Source organism: Nannobrachium achirus (genome assembly GCF_963921795.1).
Source record: "Nannobrachium achirus genome assembly, chromosome: 3".
Taxonomy (NCBI): Eukaryota; Metazoa; Chordata; class Actinopteri; order Myctophiformes; family Myctophidae; genus Nannobrachium; species Nannobrachium achirus.
Genome location: NC_137812.1, coordinates 57,000,461 through 57,027,798, shown reverse-complemented (window position 1 = coordinate 57,027,798; position 27,338 = coordinate 57,000,461). Strand labels below are relative to the sequence as shown.

At 45.3% G+C, this 27,338-nt stretch overlaps 1 protein-coding gene across 1 annotated transcript; it reads right to left on the bottom strand.

The window, feature by feature from the left end:
• stox2a (storkhead box 2a) lies at window positions 1-27,023 on the bottom strand (the record flags this gene model as incomplete). Its single annotated transcript, XM_080722826.1, has 4 exons — window positions 1-209; window positions 9,414-11,970; window positions 16,179-16,331; window positions 26,696-27,023. The coding sequence occupies 4 exons, from the start codon at window positions 27,021-27,023 to the stop codon at window positions 8-10; spliced, it is 3,240 nt and encodes a 1,079-aa protein (XP_080578952.1). The 3' UTR covers window positions 1-7.
• Between the last annotated feature and the right edge of the window lie 315 nt (window positions 27,024-27,338).

Below are 27,338 nucleotides of genomic sequence, written 5' to 3'. Positions count from 1 at the left end.
TTGTGTGTCAGACACTGGTGATGGAGGCGAGGCAGTTGGAGGACTTCTGCAGTTTCTCAGGCTGTGGCGTGGGCGGCTCGGGGATGGCGCGGAAGCTGAACGGCAGGCCGATGCTGGTGCCGCCGATGTGGCCCGGGCTCAGCGCCGGGTTCTGCCGCCTATTGCTCTCCACTATGCTGGATGTGTTGGACGCCAGGCTTTCACGTGTCCTGCACGACCGACAGACAGACAGACAGACAGACAGACAGACAGACAGACAGACAGACAGACAGACAGACAGACAACACACACACACACACACACACACACACACACACACACACACACACACACACACACACACACACACACACACACACACACACACACACACACACACACACACACACACACAGAGAGAGAGAGAGAGAGAGAAGATGCTTTACTCAGTATACAAGTGGTTCTCAGACTTTGACATTTGAAGGCCTCCCCTTAACTTTGACAGTGTACCAAATGGACCCTAACGGATCCATTTGGTTCCATTTGTACACTGTCCAAGTTACAGACTTGTATGGGTCAATTTACTGAATTTAGACCCCCATAAAGGAACCTAGAGAGTCCCTGAAATCCACTTTGAGAGGCACTGGTATATACAGTACACATTTCTACACTATCAGAGTCAAATATAACATAGCATTTTACTTTACGGACATGACCTTGAAGAGACATCTGTGTCTCCTTCAAACGTCCTTAATTATATAGTTCAACAGTAGTTGTGCCATGTCGCGTATATCTTTATTTACTCAAATGAGAACTTCTAAAGTAAGAGATAGGCCTTGGCTTACAAAATTCTGTTTTCAGCATTGATGGTTTTTATTTTTCATATCACTCATACAATTTACCTATCAAGGAAGGTAGATTTGCTGTCGAGCTGTAACTGAACAAAACAATAATTGCGACCGCAGTTAACTATGAAAACCGGCACATCTTGTCCACATATCCGCGTATCTCTGTAGGTCACGCCTGACACTGTGGTGACACAGGTCTATGGGTTTGCTGTGATGTGTCAGGGGAACCACTCTTTGGGTTTGCAGCTCTGACATCACGGTCTGGCTTCACTGTGATGGCACACTAACAGAATCCCTTTTATACCCATATATGGTGTTCCCTGATGTCATCAATATTAAGCCCATATCTAACAGGACTTCATATGGGAATGCCCATATTTGGAGGCCACATACCACACTAACAGAATCCATATATGGCCAAGACAGATGGCCAAGACAGCCCATATCTGTGTGGCTGGTTCTACAGACAGGGATCTCCATGTATGGGCATAAAATGGTATGATGTCAGATGTTATAGACATCATAGGACTTTCACATTCACATAACGAATAACTGAGTAAGCAAGTTTGGGCTCTCACAGCATATCTCCATATACAGTACATGGATCTCCATATATGGGTACCAGGGGTCTCCATATATGGGTAACTGGTCCGATATACATCACTGGCCGGATGGCGAAGAATTGGCGCATGTCGCCCTGAGGCGTGCTACTAGTTATATTGTATCGTGTGTGTGAGTGTGTGAGTGTGTGTGTATAATGCAACGCTCTTCAGGAAGTAGCTCAACGTTGGCACATGCCAGTGGCTCAGCCTTTTAATATTATGCATAACATGGGACAGGTGATCGTAACATTGCGAGTTATTGCGACCGTAAGGTCGCAGTTTAGTATGAAAACCTCCACCGGCCGTCCGTCGGTCACACGTGCGGTCGACCGCACGTCACACGTGCGGTCGACGTGTGATGAGGTCACGATGAGTCATCTATGCCCAAATATAGATTTCTAGTCAGATGGCCCATAGAGTTTGTGATGTCAAACCTAGCAACCCAATATAAACAAACCTGATGTCAGACCTGAAGTATCCTTTTATACCCATATATGGAGATACAGAGATCTCCATATATGGGCATATTAGAAAGCCCATATATGGGCATATACGGATGACATCAGGGATATCCATATATGGGCATAAAAGGGACAAGGGCTTACAGTTAAGAGATCTCCATATATGGGCATATCAGAAAGCCCATATATGTTCATATACTGATGACATCAGGAATATCCATATATGGGCATAAAAGGGACAAGGACTTACAGTTAAGAGATCTCCATATATGGGCATAAAGGGACAAGGACTGTTACAGTAGATATAGAGATGTCCATATATGGGCATAAATGAACAAGGACTGACAAACACTGAGATCTCCATATAACCTATGGGAATATAAGGGACGAGGACTGTCAGCTTGTAGACCTATTTTCTAAATATTGTTGTACATTAAAAACTTGAAATGGGTCGTTCTGCATAGTACTTGGGATTTGTTGATGTAAATGTTCACATAGAGTGTAATAATTGGTAAAACAAACTTTTGGCCTATTTGTGGAGATAAGCGACCAACGGTCGCTTATCTCCCGATTAGGGAGTCTTACTGGTATGAAAACCTCCACCGGCCGTCCGTCGGTCACACGTGCGGTCGACCGCACGCCACACGTGTGGTCGACGTGTGATGAGGTCACGATGAGTCATCTATGCCCAAATATAGATTTCTAGGTCAGATGGCCCATAGAGTTTGTGATGTCAAACCTAGCAACCCAATATAAACAAACCTGATGTCAGACCTGAAGTATCCTTTTATACCCATATATGGAGATACAGAGATCTCCATATATGGGCATATTAGAAAGCCCATATATGGGCATATACGGATGACATCAGGGATATCCATATATGGGCATAAAAGGGACAAGGGCTTACAGTTAAGAGATCTCCATATATGGGCATATCAGAAAGCCCATATATGTTCATATACTGATGACATCAGGAATATCCATATATGGGCATAAAAGGGACAAGGACTTACAGTTAAGAGATCTCCATATATGGGCATAAAGGGACAAGGACTGTTACAGTAGATATAGAGATGTCCATATATGGGCATAAATGAACAAGGACTGACAAACACTGAGATCTCCATATAACCTATGGGAATATAAGGGACGAGGACTGTCAGCTTGTAGACCTATTTTCTAAATATTGTTGTACATTAAAAACTTGAAATGGGTCGTTCTGCATAGTACTTGGGATTTGTTGATGTAAATGTTCACATAGAGTGTAATAATTGGTAAAACAAACTTTTGGCCTATTTGTGGAGATAAGCGACCAACGGTCGCTTATCTCCCGATTAGGGAGTCTTACTGGTGATATGGCTCATGAACGTTGCAACGTGGCTGCATGTCGTATACCACCTCTGTCCAGTCTCTATATTTTGAGAAAGACAATAAATGATCTAACTAGGGGGATGCTAAGATGCTGAATATCTTTTGTATTATATATATATATATATATATATATATATATATATAAATATATATATATATATATATATATATATATATATATAATATATGTATTTAAATAAGTAACTAGAAATACTGTTCCTACGAAACAGTGTGGGCTCGCTCGTGACTATATTCTGCAGCGTGCTAACTGTCATGTGAAGCTCAACCAATACTCCAGCTAACACCACTCCCAGATGTTTTTCCGACAATTTCTAATTGCACCTCATTGGCTAAGACCCTGCCTTTGTACTGTCGGGGCAGAACTTGATAGATAAATAAATAATGAAGATAACATAGTGTTCTCGCCTTTCAGTGTAAATGTATGCTTGCTAGAGCTTAAATCGGGCCTAAAAAAGTGAGCCTGGCCCAGCCCAGCCCGGCAGAACGTCAGCCCGAGCTCGGCCCAAAGCCCGAAACATAATTGACAATTGGAGACCGACACAGCTCGCAGCCCGACATTCTAAACTAGCTTAATTGCTGCATGCTGCAGTAGCCTTTTTTCTCATAAAATATTGGTGATTCGTTAAGAACAGAGTCATTCTACCATTTTCCAACTGTCTTTATATATACCTATAAATACATTGTAGCAAGCAACGTCCTGTATGGAACAAATAAACATCGGAGCCTCGCTGGAAAACACAGCTGACGACTGCCGCTAAATCAGGAAGCAGACGTACAGGCTGTTATAGCTACAACATTCACACTACGTCTATAATATTATTAGGCTATACAAAAGTGTCTGTGAATGGTTTCAACGATGTCCTCCGCTCTGCTCAGGCAGTGCATGCGAACACACACAGTCAACGGGAGCATGCACACTCACATGCTCAACTGTCTGAAAGTTGCGCAGCAGCGCACATAGTCACACACGCTCAACTGTGTCAAGTTGCGCAGCAGCGGCGCAGCGCAGCGATAGTCATGAGCGCGCAGCTTTTACACAGTCACAGAGACATCATGATACTGCGCTGCGCTTGCCTACAGGATTATAAAAGCCCGACCCAGCCCAAAGCCTGACATATACGTGACAAATTGAGCCCGGCCCAGCCCGCGCCGCGCCGCCCCGTTGGGTCCCGTCGGGCTCGGGCTGAACTTTTAAGCTCTAATGCTTGCTACTGTGAGTAGATCAAAAAAACCTAGAAATACTGTTCCTACGAAACAGTGTGGGCTCGCTCGTGACTATATTCTGCAGCGTGCTAACTGTCATGTGAAGCTCAACCAATACTCCAGCTAGCACCACTCCCAGACGTTTTTCTGCACCTCAATTGCACCTCATTGGCTAAGGGCCCTGCCTTTGTACTGTCGTGGCGGAACTTGATAAATAAATAATGAAGATAACATGGTGTTCTCGCCTTTCAGGCGAGCCCACAATTAAGTAGCCTAATGTGGGTCAGGAGTTCTCCTCTGTAGCGTGGGGCAGCTTGATGTACAAGTTCATCCCCTCCTTGCCATGAGGTATAAGTAGACCCTCTGATGCCGACGCTAGTGTGTGGCAGATACAGGACAAACCCCAAGTGCTGAGTACCAAGCGTGGAGGCATGGGGTAGGATTTGGTTAAGAAAAGCCAGGGATGGAATGGAACCCCAACCTCCCAACCTCAGGGCGAATCCTCTAACGTCTAACCCCAAGGCCACTGAGCTGCTTCTATTTAACACATTAACGATTCCCCCCCGTGAAGCGCCGCGGCCTCGTTAACACGTCCACAGACGTTTCAACTGGTTACCATTGTAAGGAGGAAACTCAATTTCCCATGATGCCTCGCGAAAGCCACTTCCGGTGACTTCTGTTTGGGCATTCACTTGTATTCATCCTAGCTGCAGAAAAATGTATATATTTCTGCTTCTTTTCCCATATCACACGTTTTGTCACAACGGCCTGTTTTCTATGGACCATAACTTACATCGCTGTTGTATTTTTGCATCTCCGCGTGAAAGAAAAGACTTTCGCGGCCGTGAACGGGAGCCATCAGAAATCAGGTAAATACTAATCTGAGTTCCCAGAAGTTCTTTTTCCATTCTCGCCTCTAGGGGGACTAGAAGAACTTCTGAGCCAAAACTATATCCCTGGCCAGGAAGTTGTCCCAGCTCACAATACCGGATGTTGAGCCCTGTGCAAAGCTTCAAAACATTCAGAATAGAAACCAAACAACAACACTACAACAATCTGCAGCCCATGTTTCAAGGCGAATCCTACCAGACTAGGTACCGGTAAATACATAAATATGGCAGTCTAAATGTTAAACAATTAATCCATATTAGATCATACTTTTTTTTTTACAAAAATGACTTAATACATTGCTCCAAAATGCACTATTCTTTGCTCTGAGTTACTAGGGCCCAAGGTGGAGGGGCCTGGAATTATTTTATACTTTAGCTATTGAAAAATAGCAGATATACAAGCTCACAGTGCGGCACAGAGTTCAGCGCTGCAAGCTTGTAGATCTGCTATTTCATCTGCTATAAGTCATGAAAATGTGTGCAAATCTTTGAATATATGTATTTTTTAAGCGAACATTTTTAACTCAAATTTTGCTTCTGGGGGGTCCCTGGAACTAAATATTTTGAGATGGGGGTCCGTGGCCAAATACATATCATTTTGGGGGTCCTTCACATGAAAATGTTTGAGCACTAATGACATAGAAACATAGTTTTTTTTTTAACACTTCGAAGGATTTGAAATATTCACGATAAAAAACAAATGCAGATCAACAAGCTTGCAGCGCGGCACTCGGTGCGGCGCTGTGAGCTTGTATATCTGCTATTTTTCAATAGTTAAAGCACAAAATAATTGTGCGGGAGGCCCGCAGTGAATCCTTGTACCCAGGGCCCAGAATTTGGTGCGACACCCCTGGCCAGGTGCATCAGGTGACCTAATTTTCTGACCCATAGTGTGAGATGCCCAAAAATGGATGTCTTGTCAACTGAGAATCCTCCAGAAATGCTGGGTCCTCATTGGAATGTGTCCAAAATTTCATACAAAGATCATACATTTATGCACTAAACCCAACTGTGGTTGCAAATATGTTAAAGCATAATCAGGTTTCTGTCTCATTCTGATAAATACTAGTAAGATGCCTCAGGGCGACATGTGACCTAGCCCTAAAGGGCAAGGTATGGCCAGTGATGTATATTGGACCAGTTACCCATATGGAGACCCCTGCATGATAGTCAACAATGTTATGTCAAAACATGCCCATATATGGGCATTACCAAATATGGGTATTCCCAGATATGTCCTTAATATTGATGGCATTGGGACAGGGATCTCCATATATGGGCATAGAACATAATGTTAATTAGTAAAGCCAAGCAGGGCCTTAGCGAGTTAGGGCCTGGGTTTAATGCCTGGGGATCCCCATATATGGGCATAAAAGGGATTTTGTTTCTGGGAATGCCCATGTATGGACTTTTTATTTCATTTGATCTTTTTTTTATAATAATATGTATCCATATACATACAATACATGTTATGCCCATACATGGAGAGATCCCTATCTGAACCAGCCACACAGATATGGGCCATGTCTATGGCCCATATGGGCATTCTCAGATATGCCCTTGATATGATGACATCGGGACAGGGATCTCCATATATGGGCATATAACGGACAAGGACGTAATTCATTTGCAAGTGTGATCTGGGAATGCCCATATATTGTCGACTATTTATGGGCATAAAATATATGGGCATAAAAGGGACATCAAGCCAGAGCGTGATGTCAGAGCGGCAAACCCATTCTGTTAAGAGTGGTTCCCCTGACATCACAGTGACATCAGAGCATGATGTCAGAGCGACAAACCCATAGAACCATACACAAACCATAGACTGTAAAAATGTGTACTGACGGACTGACAAGCCGCAACATTTCTCATGGTATACTGCGACCTTTGGTCGCAACGACCTTCGGTCGCAACCAGTGCGCCAAACTGCTTTAAGGAATGGAAACAAAAAACAGAAATGAACAGGAGCAGAAATGGAAAAGGACACATAATCATATGTTATTTTTCAAAACAGAAATGTTGATTTGAAATCTCCATTACCTAAGTAATGTTTTTTTCCCGTTTTGCTTGCACTTGTGAAATTGTTGTATACTGTTCACAATAACCCAAAGGAGGGTAGTATGTTTGTGGGACATAAATGAGATGTAAAATATTACATAAGAAATGCAAATGTGATGATACTGATGTTTATATACGTGTATAATAAAATTATTTTTAATGATGCGTGGGTGCACTCGTGGTACAGTCTGTTGAGTTTGTACTGTTTAAAGAGCTTAATTATCCTGAGGGCTGCTCACACCAGTCACTATAACTATAACTGTAACTATAACTATATTGTTCACCATTGTTAATGTTAACTAGTTGTGTTACTCTGCCATCCACTTGACTTAGGAAGAAGTTTTTTAAACTATATATAGTTCTAGACAGTGCTTGGAATGAACGGCCCATCAGACTGTGTGTGTGTGTGTGTGTGTGTGTGTGTGTGTGTGTGTGTGTGTGTGTGTGTGTGTGTGTGTGTGTGTGTGTGTTAGGATGACGTATCGCTTTCATAATCTTACGTCATTTCTTCCCCAACTGAATACTATAAATTTATCCAAAACCATAATTACTCTGATCGTTGATTATTTTAAGATTACTAGCTATAGATTGTAATCTGTAGCTATTCCTTCCCATTTGAACCATTCTCTCTCAAAGTAGAGAATAACTCCTTAATATCCATTAACGATCGAGGAAGAGCCTTGCAGCTCAGAATCCCCTCTCAACTCATAGTTGAGTCTTGCAATTGAGAACCTCACCTTTCCAACCTTAACAGTGTGTGTGTGTGTGTGTGTGTGTGTGTGTGTGTGTGTGTGTGTGTGTGTGTGTGTGTGTGTGTGTGTGTGTGTGTGTGTGTGTGTGTTTAAGCGTGTGTGCGCGTGTGAGCGGAGTAATGCGACACTTTAAGCTACTAATAAGAAGAGCAAAGTTGCTTATTATTGGTCGTGTTTGTCTCGCTAGCAACTTTGCCTTTCCTTGTTCATTCGGCTTAAATGCAAAACATTTCCAAACAGCACCCTTGCTCGCGGCACCGCATTGTGAGCTTGTAGATCTGTTATTTTCATTAGTTTGGGTTCCGGGCAAACTTCTAATATCTCTTTTGGGTCTCGACCTAAATGTTTGGGAACCAGTATTATAGACCTTAAAACAAAATCGTCATATTGCCTAATCGTCATAATGCCTAATGCCTACATGAACTGCTCCAGTGGAGCTGCTTGTTGACCGACAGTGTAAGACTCCTAGGTGTGAATGTATTAATAGTTTCCTTTTTTCAAACCGGTTTAGGAACTACATTGTTGGGGGTGGAACGCAAACACAGAAACATTAAAATATGGGTTCTCCTTGGAACGAGCCGATTTAAGTTTCTGTTTTCAAGCCCTGATTCAAACCAGTGGTTTCTAATGGTGAGCCAGAGGGCCGCATGTCCGCCTCTGGATTTCACCTGATCGCCTTCCCTCCTCTTTTCATAGGTGGAAATGATTTAGATCATGGGTCTTCAACAGGGGGTCCGGGACCCCTAGGGGGTCCTCAGAGTTACTACAGGGGGTCCTACAAATCTTTGAGTGATAGAAAGTTACTCCTTTTTTATATTAACCATTTGAACCCTAGTGTCTATATTCTGAGAACTTTAGCCAAGGCGTTGTGAGCTTGTAGATCGGCTATTTTCCGCAAAGAGCTTTGATGTAGAGGGGAAAATGAGCAGATGAGTACAGAGTGAAAGGTCAAGTATTGACAGTTCAAGTGGTTAAATATCTGAAAACACAAATTGACATGAATCCAAAATAAACTGATGATTGTGCTGCCAAACTAAGGTTGTCGGGGTCCCCGCTTCATCTCTCTCTCAACTAAGGGGTCCTGGGCCTGAAAACGTTGAAGACCTCTGATTTACATGGATGCGAATAGCCGCCCGTCACCTTTTGTTTTGAACACAATTGATGTAAAAAGAAACCCCAAATGAAGACAGAAGAACAAAGCCCTCCTGGAGTGTGGTCCTACCTGGGGGAGTTGAACCCACTGTCCACGGTGACGCTGCTGCTGTCCATGCTGTCCAGCCGGGCGGAGTGGGCCGACTTCTGGCTGCTGCTGTTCTCTGTCTCCTTGGGGCTGAGGAGGGTCAGGTTGGTCTCCAGCTTGCGCTGCAGGTCGTGCTGCTCCTTCTCCCGCTCCAGCAGCCACTGCATGGTTCCCTCTCCGCCTCCTCCGCCGCTCCCCCCGCCCCCGCCACCGCTGACGCAGCCCCCGCCCCCCTCCCCGTGTTCTTTACTGTCCTCCACCGCCGGCGAGTCCTTGTGGGGGTCCTCCTCGGCCTCCTCCTCCTCCTCGTCCTCCTCGTCATCCGATACATTGTAATAGTCGAAGGAGGCCGAGGGCGCGGTCGGCTCCAGGCAGCCCTGCAGGGCCGCGGGCGAAGCCGAGGAAGTGGCTGAATTGGAAGGCTGCTGGGGCTCGGGATTGTCGAGGGCCTCTGTTGATTTGGCGTGCGAGGCTTTTCGCAATGTGCCTGACTTGGTGTAGCTGCTATCCACGTAGCCTGCGGACAAGGCGCTGTGTGGCGGTTTGAACAAAGTGTCCTTGCTGAAAATCTCTTTCCTCTTGATCGCCACGCTGCCGCCACCCCCCCCTCCCGGGTCCACGTTGTGTTGGTGTGGCGTCAAGCGGGCGTTCTGCGCGGGCTCCGGCGTCTGGCTCGGCGTCAAACGGACCGAGCCGCTCTGTCCCTTTGTCGCGGGCAGGTCCTCTTTGTACTCCATCGTGTGGGAGGACGCCAGGTGAGGGGCTTGGCGATCAGCCGGAGAGCCCTTCCGGAGTCCTCCCGATGAGGTCAATGTGTCATATTCTGATTTTGCCTGAGGCGAAGGGGCAGTTAGGATTGTTTCGTTTGACGTATTGCACTGGAAGTAGTCATCTGTCGAGGGCTTGGGAGAAAGTCCCATCAGTTCGCTGTAAGTCGGCAAGCTGTCTCTGCTTTTGTTTCTTTCTATCGTGTTCCGCAACCTCGACTCGTCCGTACTCCCTTTCCCCATATCAGGCACATTAAAATCAGAATGGAACTTAGCAGCAGAGAACATTATCCTTGAGTAGTGGGAGGACTTTTGTGTTGCCCGCAGGGTCCCGTCATCGGTGTAGTAGTGGCTACGCTCTTCTAGACTGTGGTCAAATTCTTCCGGTGCGATCGACGGGCCCTTCAGAGAGTTGTCCATAGACCGAGATCGCTCCTTGGCCTGGTCCGATCTCTCGTGACGTGACTTCCTGTCGTGATTGTGACTGTGGCTTCTTTGAACCTTGGACTGGGACGTTCCGCGTGAAGGCTCAGGGAAGGGCATCTCTGTCCGCCGTTTGGCCAGCTCCCCGGACACGTCCCATTCAGGCGTAACGGGGCAGTAGGATTCTGTGATGTTGGGGTTGCTGTGGACCAGGTATGTCGTGCCACCGCTCCGCCTGCGTTCCAAGGTATACATGGCCTCCCGAGGTGAGCGCACGAGAGAGTGGCTGAAAAAGCGGTAGTCCCTCTCCATGAAGACGAGGTCCCAGTTGGATGCGTCGGACGGGTCTCCCCGTGAGGTCCGGGGTTTGCTGTGCGAGCGGGACTTCTGTGCCCTCCTGTGGCCACGGCCCCTCCTGCTGCGCGCGCTGTGCTGGGCCGAAGACCCCGCCTTGTTCTTCTGGGCGCGTTCTTCCTCCAGCCTCTTCATCACGGCCGTGTGCCTCGCCACGTTCTCCACCGTCAGGTCCGGGTTGATCCGGCGGATGATCTCCTGCTCCACGTCGCGGGGGATAGGGGTAGTGGGCACGTCCTCGTCACGTAGAGGCCACTCCTCTGGCGGGAACTGGGCTGAGAAGGTGGCCAACTGTCTCATCTTGTCCTTCTTGAAGCTCATTCGAAACAGCCTCAGTCCAAAGCGCTTGGACTGCTTCTCAACGCTGCCTCCACCACCGCCGTTGCTGCCCTCTTTCTTTTTGGTAAGCGTGTCTGTTTTATAAGGGAAAGAAGTGATGCTCTTGCTCTTATCTGTCGCCTCTTGGGGCGGCAGCTGAACAGGAGGCGTAACAGGCGGGGGGTGGGGGTATGATGGGGGATCTCCTCTGTGCTCCTTTGTTGGGGCGCTTGGTGGGGGCTCTCCGCCACAATGGTCCTTGGGGTGTTTACTTGGGTAGGGCTCGCGCCTGTGTTCCTTGGGCGACTTACTTGGGAGCACAGAGGCATGGTGTCTGGATGGGTCATCCCGGAAAGAATTGTAGGATTGTGGCTCATTGTGGGTCTTGCGCACGGGCCTCTCCCTCAAGCAGACAGGTGTAGGAGGTGCTACGGGGCCCGACGGAGGTGAGGTGCACTGCTGTGATGGCTGCTGTTGCTGTTGCTGTTGTGGCTGCCGCTCAGCAAGCCGGTCATCGAGGTGATACCACTTGTTGTTGGTTCTGATGAGGGAGGGGGTGATAAAGTAGGTCTGGGGAGTGACAATGAAGTAGCCCTCGGGAGTTGGGAAGATCTTCCTTTCTCGCACCAGCATGTTCAGGGTGTGCCGCAGAACCTCTGGGCTCGGTGTAGGCACGCCTAGAGGAAACACAGATCAGGAGTGATGGAAAATGTTGTTACTTGGAAAACAAAACACACACACACACACACACACACACACACACGCGCACGCACGCACGCACACACACACACACACACACACACACACACACACACACACACACACACACACACACACACACACACACACATACACATACACATACACATATACAGTATACAGTATATATGTATATATATACCTTCTACTATATCAATTTCAAATTCAAGTTGTGACTGGCGGGTGAGCGGTGTCTGTGGTCCTGTCTGTGGTGTGCACAGATACAGTATGGGCAGGACAAGCCCAACGCAATGCCAGCACAGTTCACAGTAAATCACCATTGTTAATGCTCTTTGTTGTGTGCGAAGTCAGACCAGAGCTTGATCAGTGAGAGAGAGAGAGAGAAAGAGGGAGAGGAAGAGAGAGAGATGGAGAGGAAGGGAGGGAAAGGGAGAGGGAGATAGAGGGAGCATGGAGAGGAAGAGAGGGAGGGAGAGAGCCTATTCCACTCACGCAACCCGGTATCTGCGTGTGTGTGTGTACTGTAGTATGTACAATGTACAGTATGTCATTTCAATCATATTTATAATATTGGAATTAAAAGATGCACACCCTCTTCTCCACCCCCCATCCATTGTTTGTCTTCCCCTACATTCCTAATGCTTACTTAAGGCTCTTATGTCAAGCATACAGTAAATGGCACTTTAGAACTTTAGAACACCCCTAACTGAGGCTTCCGGATCGCTGTCTTTAAAGTGAAACAAGATATGATAAGGCACTCACCACTTAAGTCCTTAGTTGACATATATTCTGAAAAATCATCATTAAAAGCATGGCCTTTGGAGCAACACTGTTCAAACATCAAGGCCTAACTGTTGCCTGGCATTACATCACCAGCTGTGTAGTTCTCATCCTAAACTGATGCAACCGTTAAGTTCAACTCCTTTCAAATCTATGCTGGTATAGATGAAATGTTGAAATTAGCCATATTAATGATGGGTGTCCCTGATAGTTCATAACTGCATTCTGTCAGAAATTACAAATACTGTACTAAAAAGAAAAGGTCCAATAGCCCAAACATCAATATGAAATACAAATATTGAAATACTAAAATGACAATGCTCATTTGAAATATAAGCTGTGTATTAGAGGAGCCACATATATAAGTCTTAAGATTCTAAACCACTGGACTGGTGTTTTCTTTCTTGCGAGTAATCTGCATGTTTTCAAACTGTTGTGTCCATGTGAATAAATTCCATGTGTGTAAATGCACACAGATCTAATAATGGTTTTACCTCCATTGTAAACCGTATTGTGTGTTATAGGTAGAACTGTCTGAGTGTCTGTGACTTTGTGCCAAAATGAAAATTTCTATGCTATTCAGGGGTTTTGACCCCCCCAAAACCCCAATTCTTTTCCGGCCGCCGCCAAGGCAGGCGGCAGGAGGCATCCTGTATTTAAATCTCTGGGAGTTGGCAACCCTATGTGTGTGTGGTAGATACATGCTTGAGTGCTAACAACAGACACCACATGTTCTACTAGTTATTATTTATAACTTTGGTTTTGGCGATTCAAAGACAGTTAATAAGTGTGTGCGTCCGTCAGTGGGGGGCCACCTAAAATAATCTTGCTTAGGGCCACCTGAGTCCTAGAACCGGCCCTGGATGGATGGATGGATGGAAGGATAATTATTTTCTGAAATAAAAGCATGAAAGGCATCAACTACATGTAAATTGTTGGTGTGAATTTTTGTATTGTTTATTCGTCAGACCCAAATGTGTAAAGACCTTTACCATGCTATTGAGAAGAATATGCCCCCTAAAAAGCTCTCCCTTGAGCTCATGTCACTGTGTGTTGTCTGGGAGATGAATATGAATAAAAACAATTTTCCTTTTTTTTTTTAAGATTTGTTTTTGGGCTTTTTGCCTTTATTGGATAGGACAGTAGACTGACAGGAAATGGGGGAGAGACAGGGAGTGACACGCGGCAAAGGTTGCCCGGATCGGGAATCGAACCGGCGACGCCGACAGGCATTGATGCCGAAATGGCAATGCCTATATGGTATGCGCCTGGTCCACTAGGCCACCAGGCGCCCCATTAAGTACATTTATTGGTCCACTAGGCCACCAGGCGCCCCATTAAGTACATTTATTGAGTACTATAATTTTGTTTTGGGGAAACATTTTATTTTTTGTCCCTCTCAAGCACATAAAGTCACTGGCCGCTTGTTTTAACCTGACAGTGAGGGGTCTGACTACAGAAGTGCACTTCTTTTCACCTTTAAAAACTGAGAGGGTATTATGTCAAAAAGTAAATACTGTACTTCCAGTTTGTCACGCTGAAAGTCGTGTTGTTGGGGAACGAGAAGTGAAACTGGGATTTTAAGGTAGGTTGATTGTTGTATTGTTTTATTTTCGGGAGAATCTGCATTCCTCTGCCCTGCTGTTTGGAGGGGTTAAATAAAAAATGAGAATAAGAATGGATGTCCTTTTGGTGATTTCATTTCATTTTTGATCTAACCCGATTTTTACAGGTGTTTTTATAATCTTTGTGTGTCATAGTGGTTCTCATTTTTAAGCAAGTCAAGTAGTATTTGACCAGGGGTATCTTTACTTTGACTCAAGTAATAGGTTTGTGTACTTGGTCAACCATTGGTAAGTTTGATGATGATCAATAGCCTATATAATTTGCCACTTACATGCCTGCAGTGTTTGGACCCATAAACAAATAGCTCCAGAATCGGCTGTCGGCTGAGCACCTGTTTTTGGTTCCTGGCTGCTGCTAACAAGCGTGGAGTAAATGGAGAAGTTGAAAAGTACATAAATGAAGTTGATCTGTAATTTCAAGACAGTTGTGTCATCATATGCATTTTTCTCTAATCAGGAAATCTCAGAACTAATTGCCTCTGCCGGAGCTGTGGGTTGAAAGCATAGGTTTAAGTGTGCTGTAGTTTTGCATACAGTATGGTCACGTCCGATTTAGACTTTAAGAAAATACTACTCCTAGTGAAAATGATGCTGCTTTCTGGGCTGTGAACGTGAAGATGTGTTTGGTCACTATGATGCTTTAACAGACTGGCTATTTTGGAACTATTTGACAAGAGCTTGCCATTCTATCGCCTACAATCGAACAAATATTCACTGCTGGTCCAGGCACTGCAGTTATGCAAGATGCAAATAATATAGGCAGGTCTAAATTCACCAAACTTACATTTAACCATTATTAAACATGGTGTCCCTAATACTCCCAATTGTGGGCATGTTACAGGCAGAAATTCTCAAAAGTAGCCTAGGCCCGACTCACTGCACGACACCTTCGTACAATATTCCCGATATGTAGATTTAATAGCGATCATTATTTGTGTTTGATCCTTGAACTGATAAACTAAACTAAACCTAATGTATGGAACAGAAATGCAAAGTGCAAGTTTGATCCTCATACCATACTGAAAAGAATAGAACCACTGGATTTCATTCAATCCATCGACAAAATAAATGCTTTGGAAAATGTCCAATGGGCTAAACATGCCAGACCACCTCTATCGCCTTTAAGCGACCCTTTATCAACTCTTTATCAACGTCCACCTTTCCTGCTCCAACCCTGTGTGCTTCGATGCCCTGCCAGTTCAGCTAGCCAGGTGGGGTGGGCAGGGACGTCACGCCAAATTCTGGGCCCCCCCTGGGTACAAGGATTCACTGCGGGCCCCCCATGAATGTTAACTATTGAAAAATAGCAGATATAAAAGCTCACAGCGCGGCACTCGGTGCCGCGCTGCGAGCTTGTAGATCTGCTATTTTTGAAAAATTGTGAAAAAGTGTGCAAGAAACCCATGTTTCCATGTCAGTGATGCTCAAACATTTTCATGTGAAGGACCCCCAAAATGATATGAATTTGGCCACGGACCCCCATCTCAAAATATCTAGTTCCAGGGACCCCCCGAAGCAAAATTTGAGTTACAAATGTCCGCTTAAAAAATACATATTCAAAGATTTGCACACATTTTCACAACTTTTCAAAAATAGCAGATCTACAAACTCGCAGCGCGGCACTCGGTGCCGCGCTGTGAGCTTGTATATCTGCTATTTTTCAATAGCTAAAGTTACTAGGGCCCCTCCACCGTGGGCCCTGGTAACTCAGTCCCACTTTCCTACCCCTTGTGACGCCCCTGGGGGTGGGTGTGCCTTACCTGGGAAGCTGGTGGTGAGGTGTTCCACCAGAGCCTCCTGGGTGACCGGCTTGTGGGCTGAGTTCATGGCTGAGACGGCCAGGCACAGTATCTCCCCCAGTGGGATGAACTGTGACTGGCTGATGGGGGACATACTGATTGGAGACACATCACCTACGAGAGGAGGGAAAGAAACAAAACATGAGAAACAGCGCTGATACTGTGGGTCTATGATGATGTAATGCATTGGTGTTCAGTCGTGGGAGAGTGTTTTCTGCTGGTGTTTCAGTCCGAGTGTATCAAAGGGTGCGTTCGGAAATGCGCACCGGGTGTGTGCTCAGTGTAGTGAGTGCCTATACCTAACCCTAATCCTAACCCTAACCTTAGTAAAACTATGCCTAACTCTAACAATAACCCTAACCTTAACCTCAGTAAAACTATGCCTAAACCTACCCCTAACCACTAACCCTAACCACACCCGGTGCGCATTTCCGAACGCACCCTTTGATACACTCGGACTGAATCACCAGCAGAAAACACTCTCCCGTTCAGTTGTGTGCTATATGAAGACTGTGCACAGGTTTTCATTCCAAAACGAGTGTTTTCGTTAATTACCACACCTTCACCCAGAGAGGTGTGCATTGGGGGAGGGGTGTGAAGGTGAGGACTCATTTGTGAAATCTGTATACTGTTTTGGCTGGAGTGAGAACCTGTGTATATGCTCAGCCCTCGGTGGCTCATGATTGGACACCAGTGATGTAATGGTAACAAAAGCAGAGGTTTTGCACACTGCCTGCAACATCTCCACCTCCTCACAGTGTTTCCATGATCTCCACATTCACGCCTGTACACAAAGTGAGAAGGACTAGGTAAAGTCGCGTGTCTTTTACAGCTTGCCGAACCTAGGCAGGAACTGTAGGTGCTATGGACACAATAACCTTCTGGAGACTGTCTGTATCTCGCACACTCTCTACAATGCAAAGATCTGTGTTCATTTGTATTCCCTCCACATAGGAGATGTCACATTTTGAAAGGACAAAATGTATTGCTCAATACATTAAAAACACTTTACTACAAATGAAAAACAGCCTTTCTAATCCAACATTGGACCGAAAGCCTTTAAGTTGCTGGAGATGTTGAATTAGACACACACACACACACACACACACACACACACACACACACACACACACACACACACACACACACACACACACACACACACACACACACACACACACACACACACACACACACACACACACTGTACATACAGTTATATGAAATGGTTTTACTTGATTTCCCACAGGATGAACACATTCCCAGCAGTGCCTGGTAGGTGAGGATGAGAGAAGGTTTCAAACATGGCTGACTGTAAACATGTGACCTGACTGTAGCCAATGGTAACCCCTCTGAAAACATTGAATCAATAATACTGTACATTCAAAAACATTCAAGGGACAAAAGGTCTTATGTTTTGCGACATTCCAATTATGCAATTGGAATGGAAGCAATTCACTTTGACAGTTTGACTTTTTTAGCGAGTAAATTAAAGAGAGAACTGGATAGACAAGAGAAAAACAACACACAACGATATTTGTTGTTCTCGTTGTCAGAGTACCCATTGTACCCCTTGTACCCTTTGTACCCAGCACCCTAGTACCTACCCACCAAACATACTGATCAACTAAATATAGAGAAACTGGGATTGTTCCCTTCCTCGCCAGAAGCTGCTGACGTCGCGTTGACACCGTACATTGCATACGCGAATTGGAGTTCTATTGTAGACGCACTTATATCGGCACAGCGGCACAAATGTGACACTAAGCTCCACCAATCTGTGAGGACAGGCCGGGCTGGCCAGTCAGGGAAGCTTGTGCCTATCGCGATAATCAAAATATCCCCAACATTATATCCTGGGGCTGAACATTTGCCAAAAAATAGCAGATCTACAAGCTCGCACGTTGTGAGATTGTAGATCGGCTATTTTTTGGCAAAGAGATTTGGTAGAGAGTGAAAAAAAGACTGTATAAAGTATGTATATTATAAGTACCTTTTACCAATTATAGAGGGTTTAAGTGGTACCGGATATGCAGCTCGGCAAATGAAAGGTGAATTGATCCCAGTGCGTGACGGAGGACAATATCACGATAAATCAAATCACGATAAACGATAATATCGCTTAACGTCCCATCCCTAACGAACACACAGCGATTTGGTGAATCCACAAGCCCACGGACAGACCCAGAGGTAGATAAACTTGTGTTTTTCCTTTCTCAGAAACTGTTGGTTTCACCGCACTGCCACTCTGAACTGCACACTCTCCTCGGGTCATATGTGACACGCACGCACGCACGCACGCACGCACGCACGCACAGGATGGTGCCCGGGTTATGCCCGGTACAGACATACAGAAATTTGGAAAGACAGACAGATTTTGCGAATGTATAACCACTTTCAGCCAAAGGCGATAGAACTTTTTGTGAAGTATTGATGGCAAAAGGGAAGATTTATTTTCACAGGTGGCTCTACAGTGGGAGGTCCAAACACGGGTTCAGAGGTCAGACACAGAACAGAACCCCTTTAGGCGGGCGGACACAGTACTCGAACCAAGACCCTTTGTTTGTAAGGAAGTTGTAAAGAAGAGTGTAACATTTGAACTGCATGGGTATAGAAATGAACCCGTAGGATTTTACTGTGCATGTTGTTGTCCAAAACCGCTGTGTAGCTACATTCTATTTAGTGTGACATAGACTCCTGTCTTTTTTTTTTAAGAGTGTGTGGGTACAGTTTAGACTGCCATGTCCATATTGGCACTGTACTGTATGTCTTAGCATTGTCCACTATAGCTACAGTATGTGTAGCTAAATGTGTAATGTAACGTGAAGCCCACAGACTACATCTGAGTAAGGCCTACGTATATTTCTGTCATGCCTTTCTACAAAACAATGAAATGTCAACGTGGAAACCCCTAGATCACAGCCTATAAGCCTATTGTAATAGCCTACATAGACAATTTGAATGGCATAGCCATAGGATAGTGTGGATAATCAATTAGGCCTATCATTGTTTTTTATGGTTTGAAGCTAATATTCTGTATGCCACAATAGCAGCCTATAGGCTACTACACTGATATCTGATAACACAAACGTAGCTACATTTCAACGAGCCTTATTATGGATCCATGCACACTGCACAGGCTGGCCTACATCATTGGTCTGTGGTACCTTGGCCCAGTGCTACTAAGAAAAACAGTGGCTTGTACCAGTGGTTCCCAAACTTTTTAGCTCGAGACCCAAAAGAGGAGTTATACGTTTGCCCAGGACCCAAACAGATCTACAAGCTCACAGCTTGTAGATCGTCTTTTTTCACTAAACATTTGTGTTCTAAATTATGGAGTTTCTTTGATTTCTTCATGAAATTACTGAAAGAAATCCATGAAATATTTAGATTTTTTGTGAATTCTTTTTTGAAAAACTGACTCAGGTCCTTAATAATAAATAATAATCATTAAAAAACAAAATCTAGGAAACAAAAAAATAAAACAAAAATGAAGGGTCCATAAATAATGTGCGCAACCCATAAATGGGTCCTGACCGACCCAGTGCTCAATGGGAACCAGTGTGGCCTATATGAGGGTGGTGCCGTATAGTAGGTCTATACACCTGCGGCCCGTCTCTCATAGTAGTGTCACTCACCTGGTGGCGCCCGGTACACTGGGGGGGATGGAGAGAGGTGAGGAGGAGGAGGAGGGGGAAGGTGCTGCTGCTGCGCCCGGACGTCTTTCTCACTACGGGAGAGATTGCGTTCCAGCGGCCGCTCGGCGAGGTCTGAGCTGGGCCAGGCCCGGCGCAGATTAGCGCTGCGGTTCTTCTTCATAGCGAGTAGTAGTAGTAGTAGGTTGGCGACCCCCCCTCTCTCCGGAACCAGGTGGCCTTCACCGGACTACTACTGACGAGGGAAGGGGGGAGGGGGGGAGGCTGCAGGGGGAGGTCGACCAACCAACCTCGGGGGGCTCAGTCAGTGCCTCCCCCGCATGGGTGACGAGAGCGTCCCGCTAGAGCGATCACACGCCGGACAACATGGCAGTAGAGGGAGGAACCGGTGGTGTGCACGTCGGTCACCACCACCACACACGCTACTGCACTGCACGCACACACACCACTCACACACACCACACAACGTCTCATTTACATCCACGGCGGGCTGATCCGGAGGAGCGGAGGGGCCGGCGGTGCTGGAGGAGGCGGGGGTGCAGCAGGTGACTGCGCCAGGCATCACCCCTCTCATCGGCGTCGGTCCCGGCCACCATTTGTAGCAGCGTTCCCATTTGCATGCGTAGGGAGGCACATTACGTAGCCTCTCTGATGTGGGAGGAGGGAGCGGGGAGGAGGAGGAGGAGGAGGAGGAGGGCAGGGGTAGAGATGAGGGAAATGGGGCATTGGAAGCGAGGAGGACGGCGAGGGGGAGATGGGCTTCGGCGGAGGAGGCTTTTCGGATCCGTTTTCTCTCCAGAACTAAAAAAATAAATCAAATAAAACAGGGGGAGAAATAAACGTGTAATAACGGGGGGATGGAAGGGGAGGCCGAGGCTAGGCAGGGATGGAGGATTAGAGATTCACAAGCTGGAACCCAGGCCCCCGTATCTTCTCGACAATAGCTTCAATACACCACAGGAGTGCTGCTCACATCGACGAGCCCCGGAAAACAAAAGAGCTCCACTTGAAAAACCCCCCCCGTAAAGCTCGCATGAGGCTCCGCGCGGTTCACCCTGCCGGGCAGTGGAGACTCGGTGCTGTGCCGACGAGCGCCGGGGATGCCACGGCCATCAGCTCCATCTTTATCCGATCAGGCACCAAGACCCCGTCGTCCTTTTCGACAACAGCACGCCAGGAGAGGAGAGGAGAGGAGAGGAGAGGAGAGAGGAGGGTGGGGAGGGAGGGAGGTAGAGGGAGGGAGGGAGGGGGGAAAATGGAGAGCGCTGAAATAAATAAATAAATTCAAGAATAGATATCCACCGGTTCACCGCAATCCGTCGGAAGACGCGCTCCTAGGCTGACGGCCGTTGTAGCATCCATTCATTAACAAGGGGGGGAGGGGGGGGGGGGCTGCAAACTCCACTCAACGGCCAATCTGTTTCAACGCTAATACTGCAGCGGCTCCCTAGCACCTCCAGGAAGGGTGTGTGTGTGTGCGTGTGTGTGTGTGTGTGTGTGTGCGCGTGTGTGTGTGCGCGCGCACGCGTGTGTGTGTGTGTGCGCGCGCACGCGCGTGTGTGTGACTGTGTGTGTGTGTGTGTGTGTGTGTGTGTGTGTGTACGTACGTATGCGTTTGAGCGTACATGCGCGTTTCTTGCGTGAGAGCATGCATGCGTCTGTGTCTGGGTGATTGAGGCTGAGGGGAGGAGAGTGGATGCACAGGAAACCCAGGACATATAAAGAGGAAGAACAGGAAGAGGAAGAAGAAGAAGAAGGGATGGAGGATGGAGAGAGAGAGAGAGAGAGAGAGAGAGAGAGAGAGAGAGAGAGAGAGAGCGCAAAAAAACCAAACAGCCCCCAAATTGCATTATCAAATTCTTAGCTGTCACATGATTCCCAGGGCATGAGAGTAGGGCAAACACAACTATGGGGTGCCGTTTGGGTCATAATTCAAACTCACCACCAGAACACCCCCCCTCTACCACACACACACACACACACACACACACACACACACACACACACACACACACACACACACACACACACACATACACACACACCTCTCTCTCTCTCTCTCTCTCTCTCTGTTATTTGAGCCCTTTAAATCACGGCCTGCTGTCTACCTCACACATGAACCTCAGCTCAGCATCCCTCCCTATTCTGGGGCCGGGGCAAAACATTTGCCAAACAATAGCAGATCTGCTATGTAAAAGCCTATGTAGATCGGCGAGTTCACAGGCTATAATTATAGGTGGTTAAATAGTCTTCAAAGTAAAGTAAATTACTTGGTGGAGGACCAAAGAGGAGACTGGTGTAAAAAGGTACAACTCATGCTTCACATACAGTAACTCCAGACCTCTACCTGTGACTCCCACCGGTCACTTGCCCACTGACCACGGCCCGGACAATGTCCCAGACACGGGACACACTAGAGCTCCCAGTGTGAACCTAAACCAAGTGTCCCACCAACCTCAAACCTGTCTCACATGTAATAGTTCAATAACTCTCGCTGACTCATGTGTGTGTGTGTGTGTGTGTGTGTGTGTGTGTGTGTGTGTGTGTGTGTGTGTGTGTGTGTGTGTGTGTGTGTGTGTGTGTGTGTGTGTGTCAGGACCACAGTTTGAGGAGGTGGGGGGCACACAGAAGAATGACAGACCGGACTGGGGGAGAAGGGGGGGGGGGGGGGGGGGGGGGGTTCAGTGTTAAATCGATTTGGTCCAGGGTGTCAGTGGTGCCAAAGAGAAAAGAAAAATGTGTGTGTGTGTGTGTGTGTGTGTGTGAGTGTGTGTGTGTGTGTGTGTGTGTGCGTGTGTGTGTGTGTGTGAGTGTGTGTGTGTGTGTGTGTGTGTGTGTGTGTGTGATAGAGACTGAGAGAAAGACACCTTGCCAGCCATCTTATTTCACAGTAGTGCTGCAACAGCCTTTGTTGCCATGACTACGCAAGCCGATGATCTCATTGCTACTGCCTCCAAGTGCTGTTTCCTCTTAAAGAGACCGGAGCGTGCACACACTGCACAGGCACTCAGATAGACAGTCAGGGGCTGTCTGTCTGTCATACACAGACAGAAAACATAGTGTTGTGCATTACCGGTTGTATTACAGTGTTACAGAGTCATACAGCCAGGCATTGAAAGAACACGGATCTGCAAAAGACGCAAACATGACAACCACAGCCAGTTTGTATAGTACATACACACAACAACAACAACAAAGCCTTTTCAAAAGATTTGAATTTTTCCACAGTCAAGCCTGATTTGGAATAGCCTTGTAGTTTGAGCTTTTTTAGCCTTGAGCCTTGACTCAAAAGTTAAAAAAAAAAGAAGAAAAAAATCCCCCTGGGGTTCTTGCAGGTTTAAAAGCAGTAGTATTCTGGCCATTAAAGTGTGCACATGTGTCTGGCAAACATCTACAGGCATGGCAATGTGACAAAACCATAAAAATGTCGTTCTCATAGTGTGGAAAGCCTTCTATCAGTATATTATTGGAATATTTATGGGTCTTAATTGGTTCATTCACTACTACAATTGTCAAACTTAATTTAACCCCAAAATAAAAAAACTAATACAGTAATAAAAAAACAGAACAGGACAAAATAGTTGGAAGATTTCTCTACTGATGCTATAATGTTACAGTCTCTGTCTCAGTCTACTATGTTTTCACATCTTAGCACTGACTCACAAATGCTGCCCAAAAGCCCATTCCAATTATGTTTGTCTCTTAACTCATATTCTATGTCTTTAAAGTTTAATTAGAGCAAAAACAAACAACTTTTGTATGAGCCTATTATTGTTGTAAATGCAGAACATTCTTTAGTCGCTGGTATGTGTGCACTTACATGTTTTCTTTTACATGCCAGGTAGGATGCATGCTTTCTTTCTTGGAAGGAGACATATTCTCACCAGTTGACTGCCATCTAGTGGAAACTTCATGACATCACAATCTTTAACTATCAAATTCTCCAGTTTGCTTTCTGCATAGAGGGCAAAATAAATTTGCCATGATGGCCAACAATACACCTTCTGATCTGACATTAAGAACTATGGTGACATTTCTACTTCCTGTTGCGTCAATAGTTTCCGTCCATTCTCTATGAGGACCCTCCCTTTCCTTCCACTAGGGGACGTGCCTTGTAGCCGGGCAGGGGTCCTTTTCCTGAACAAATGGACCACCTTCCTTCCTGCATAGCACGCACACTCCTTCATAGGCCTTTGTTTATGGCGTTCAGATGAAAAACAAAGTCTCTCGTTAATAAGGTTGTGTTTTCTATATTTCTGCAAAAAAGGGGAAATATAATAGTACTTTCCACCCTGAAACCTTGGACTAGCTTCTTGGCCTGGAATTCGCAGTAGAAACAGAGTTTTGGGCAAAAAAAAAGGAGCTTTCTTCAAAGCAAATAGAGAGAGCAGCAGTGTAATTGTTTTATAAATATCTATTTCTTTCAAGGTTTCAACAGTGGCCTTGAGGTAGGGTGATTTGTACAAAACATGTTTAATCCCGCTACTTGCAATGCTAGCTCTCACCCTTAATGAAGGATTTGTTGGACTGTTCGGGGATTAAACTGGACTAAGTGAAAGCACAACAGTCATCTGGGTGAAGGCACTTCCCAAACTATGAAAACTGTGTAGGCCTACAACATCACAGTTCACAACTCTGTTCACTTTCACAGTGATGTAGAAATGTGTTGTCATGGTATATAGAGGTTTATGAGATTTAAATCCATCTACTGTAACTGCATGCATGGAGAAGGCATGCTTACCTCAACACTACCTGGTCACATCCATGTACTGTGGTCGTACAGGTAATCTATTTATAGGCCTATTGATACCCTGTTTTAAATCAAATGCACACCTAATGTTCCACTTTAATTAATATAGGATGAGTAGGCCTACTGATTTCTAAGCCAGTCACATAATGCATACATCTACAGGTATTCAACTGTATAGGGATGCAGGCAAAGTAGAAAAATATCGTACCGCTTTGGCTTTGTATCGTATCGTATCGTTTTAAAATGAAGTAATCGGTATCGAATCGTCTTGCAATGCAAATTATTGATTGTATGGAAACTAAGTATTTGTGCCTTAATTGTATTTTGTCAATTTTAAGAGGGAAAATGAAAAAGAGGAGTGTAATTACTTTTCCATTCAGCTACTCTTGGTCTATCGATAAATGTGTGTAATCTCTGTGTTCATGTCAAGGTGTGGGTTTGTCCATAATATGTGTTGAAATATAATGTCCATGTATTTGCTAAAGAATCACAGTGTTTACTTATTTATATCCATAATAATAGATTTTTACCTTAAAAAACCTGCTCTATTGACACGTTTCAGACAGATTTAAAGCCGATTTTAAATCATTGAATCGAATCGTATATCGTATCACCATGAATGAACCAATATCGTCCATATATCGTATCGTCAACCATCATGATGCGTATCGTATCGTTTAAATGTATCGTTACACCCCTAATATATATATAATTTATAATATATTAATGTATTAGGCTATTAGGTAAACTCAAGACACATTAAGAATCCATACTGGTACACAACTATTTGTTGATTGTTGTATATTTCAGGAAAAAGTGTCAGAATATAATGGAATATCGTGCTCAGTACATCTTAGCTTAGTCATTATGTGGTCTGGTGAGTTATTAGCTATAAGACAAACATTCCAGTGCTTATCAGTGCCAGCTTCAATAGGGTCAGGGAAGCTATGTCCTCCCTCTTGGGCAGGGGGGACTCTGCAACATATAACCAGCTAGAAATATCCACAGAAGACCTGTCTGTATATCATTCTTTCCTAAACCAACAACTTCAACAACCTACCAAGGCTTCCATAGGCCTACTGAATAAAACTGTACAATCATTCATTTGAATCGGTAGCAATCAGTCTGTGTCAATTTCTTCATATTGTATGTGTATATCTCATTTCTCTATGAAACGATTGACAGCTACTGTACATTTTCAGAGAGTGCCATCCTATATCAGCCAGGCCACATTCCACACATGGTAATCTAATATTGCCTAATGATGATTTAGGAAGGTCATATCTGCGAAGCAGAGCTTCTTTTACACAAAAAGGCTACATGAAACTCAGCTCAGTCAATAGTAGGCCTATAGGCTATGTCTATTGTTGTAGGAGTAGATTTCAATATTTATTTGCTTTCCTATTATTAGATATTATTTTGATAAGTAACCTATATCTTAGTCATGTACTGTAAAGCATATCCAGCAACATTCTTTTAATGTGCACTATAATAGATCACCTGATTTCAGTTACACTAAGCCTTAGTGTAACTGAAATCACATACCTTAGTGACTAAGGTGTGTTTTCAGTGGGGGTATAACACCTGCCTCTCTCACTCCCACACACAAACCAATATGTGACAACAGTGTAAGTGATAACAACACCAAGGTTGTTCAAACTTGTCCCACCACATAGCCAGGATATATCATTTCCTATAGCCAAAAGCATGAACATGTGGGAACTGGGAACACTGGCTCAGAGATGCTGCCTTGAACATTTAACTCATGGTCAGAGTAGCCTACTGTAACCTTACTGTAGCAGAATAGCCCAACATGTCACACACTGACTGGAACAGTCATGCTTCAGTGGGCCTTTATAATTCCTGAATCAGGCAGGCTAGTTGTCAAGATATGATGCAAACATTGTAGGCTATGAAAATAAAATATTACCCGTTATGAAACTTTTGAAGGATTAAAATGTATTAGCCTATGTTGCACAATCAGGGTGTGCTTATGTTAACAACAGCCAGTTATAGAATTTCAAAACGTTTGCTGAACTTTTGCTGATGAATAGGCTTGGATATGAAGTTACCTATGCACTTGATGTTAAAGCCCGCAGGTGGATTAAGGGCCCGTCTTGACCATCCGTTCCTGAGGACCTCAAGGTGGTTCTCCTTCCCCTGGATCAGCAGGACATGCTCGTCTATCCATCCCAGGAAGAAAATCTCCGATAAAGCGTGCGTGACCGTCTTGTTCCAGAAGTGCTGCATGTTCGCAGCTTTGAAATTACCGAATATTTCGTAGCCGGTGTGATGCTTTAACTTTTTATGGTCGTCCGACTCCTGATCATCATCACCACCACCAACCCGGGACAGCACCAGAGCCAGGGAGTGGGGCGCGATCTCAAAGAACTTCTCCATTTAAGCAAAAATGCGTGTTAATGAACCGCAAACTCGGCGTTGATCATCCAGTTAGAAATAATCCGTTTCAACTGTCGTCCTGACATTTTGTCACACGGCATTATGAAAAGCCATATACAATCTAAGCCATAGGCTATACAAGAATACATATAAGGCTTCTTCTAACATGATAGCAGCAGGGACAGTCTACATGTTGACTGGCGGCTGGCGCCCAGGCAATAGGCTATAAGCTACACAGGTGGTCATTTTGAGGCAAAACAACTTAAAGTTTCTTTCTCCACTAGCTACAGCGCGACACAGCGGGACAACGTCGCT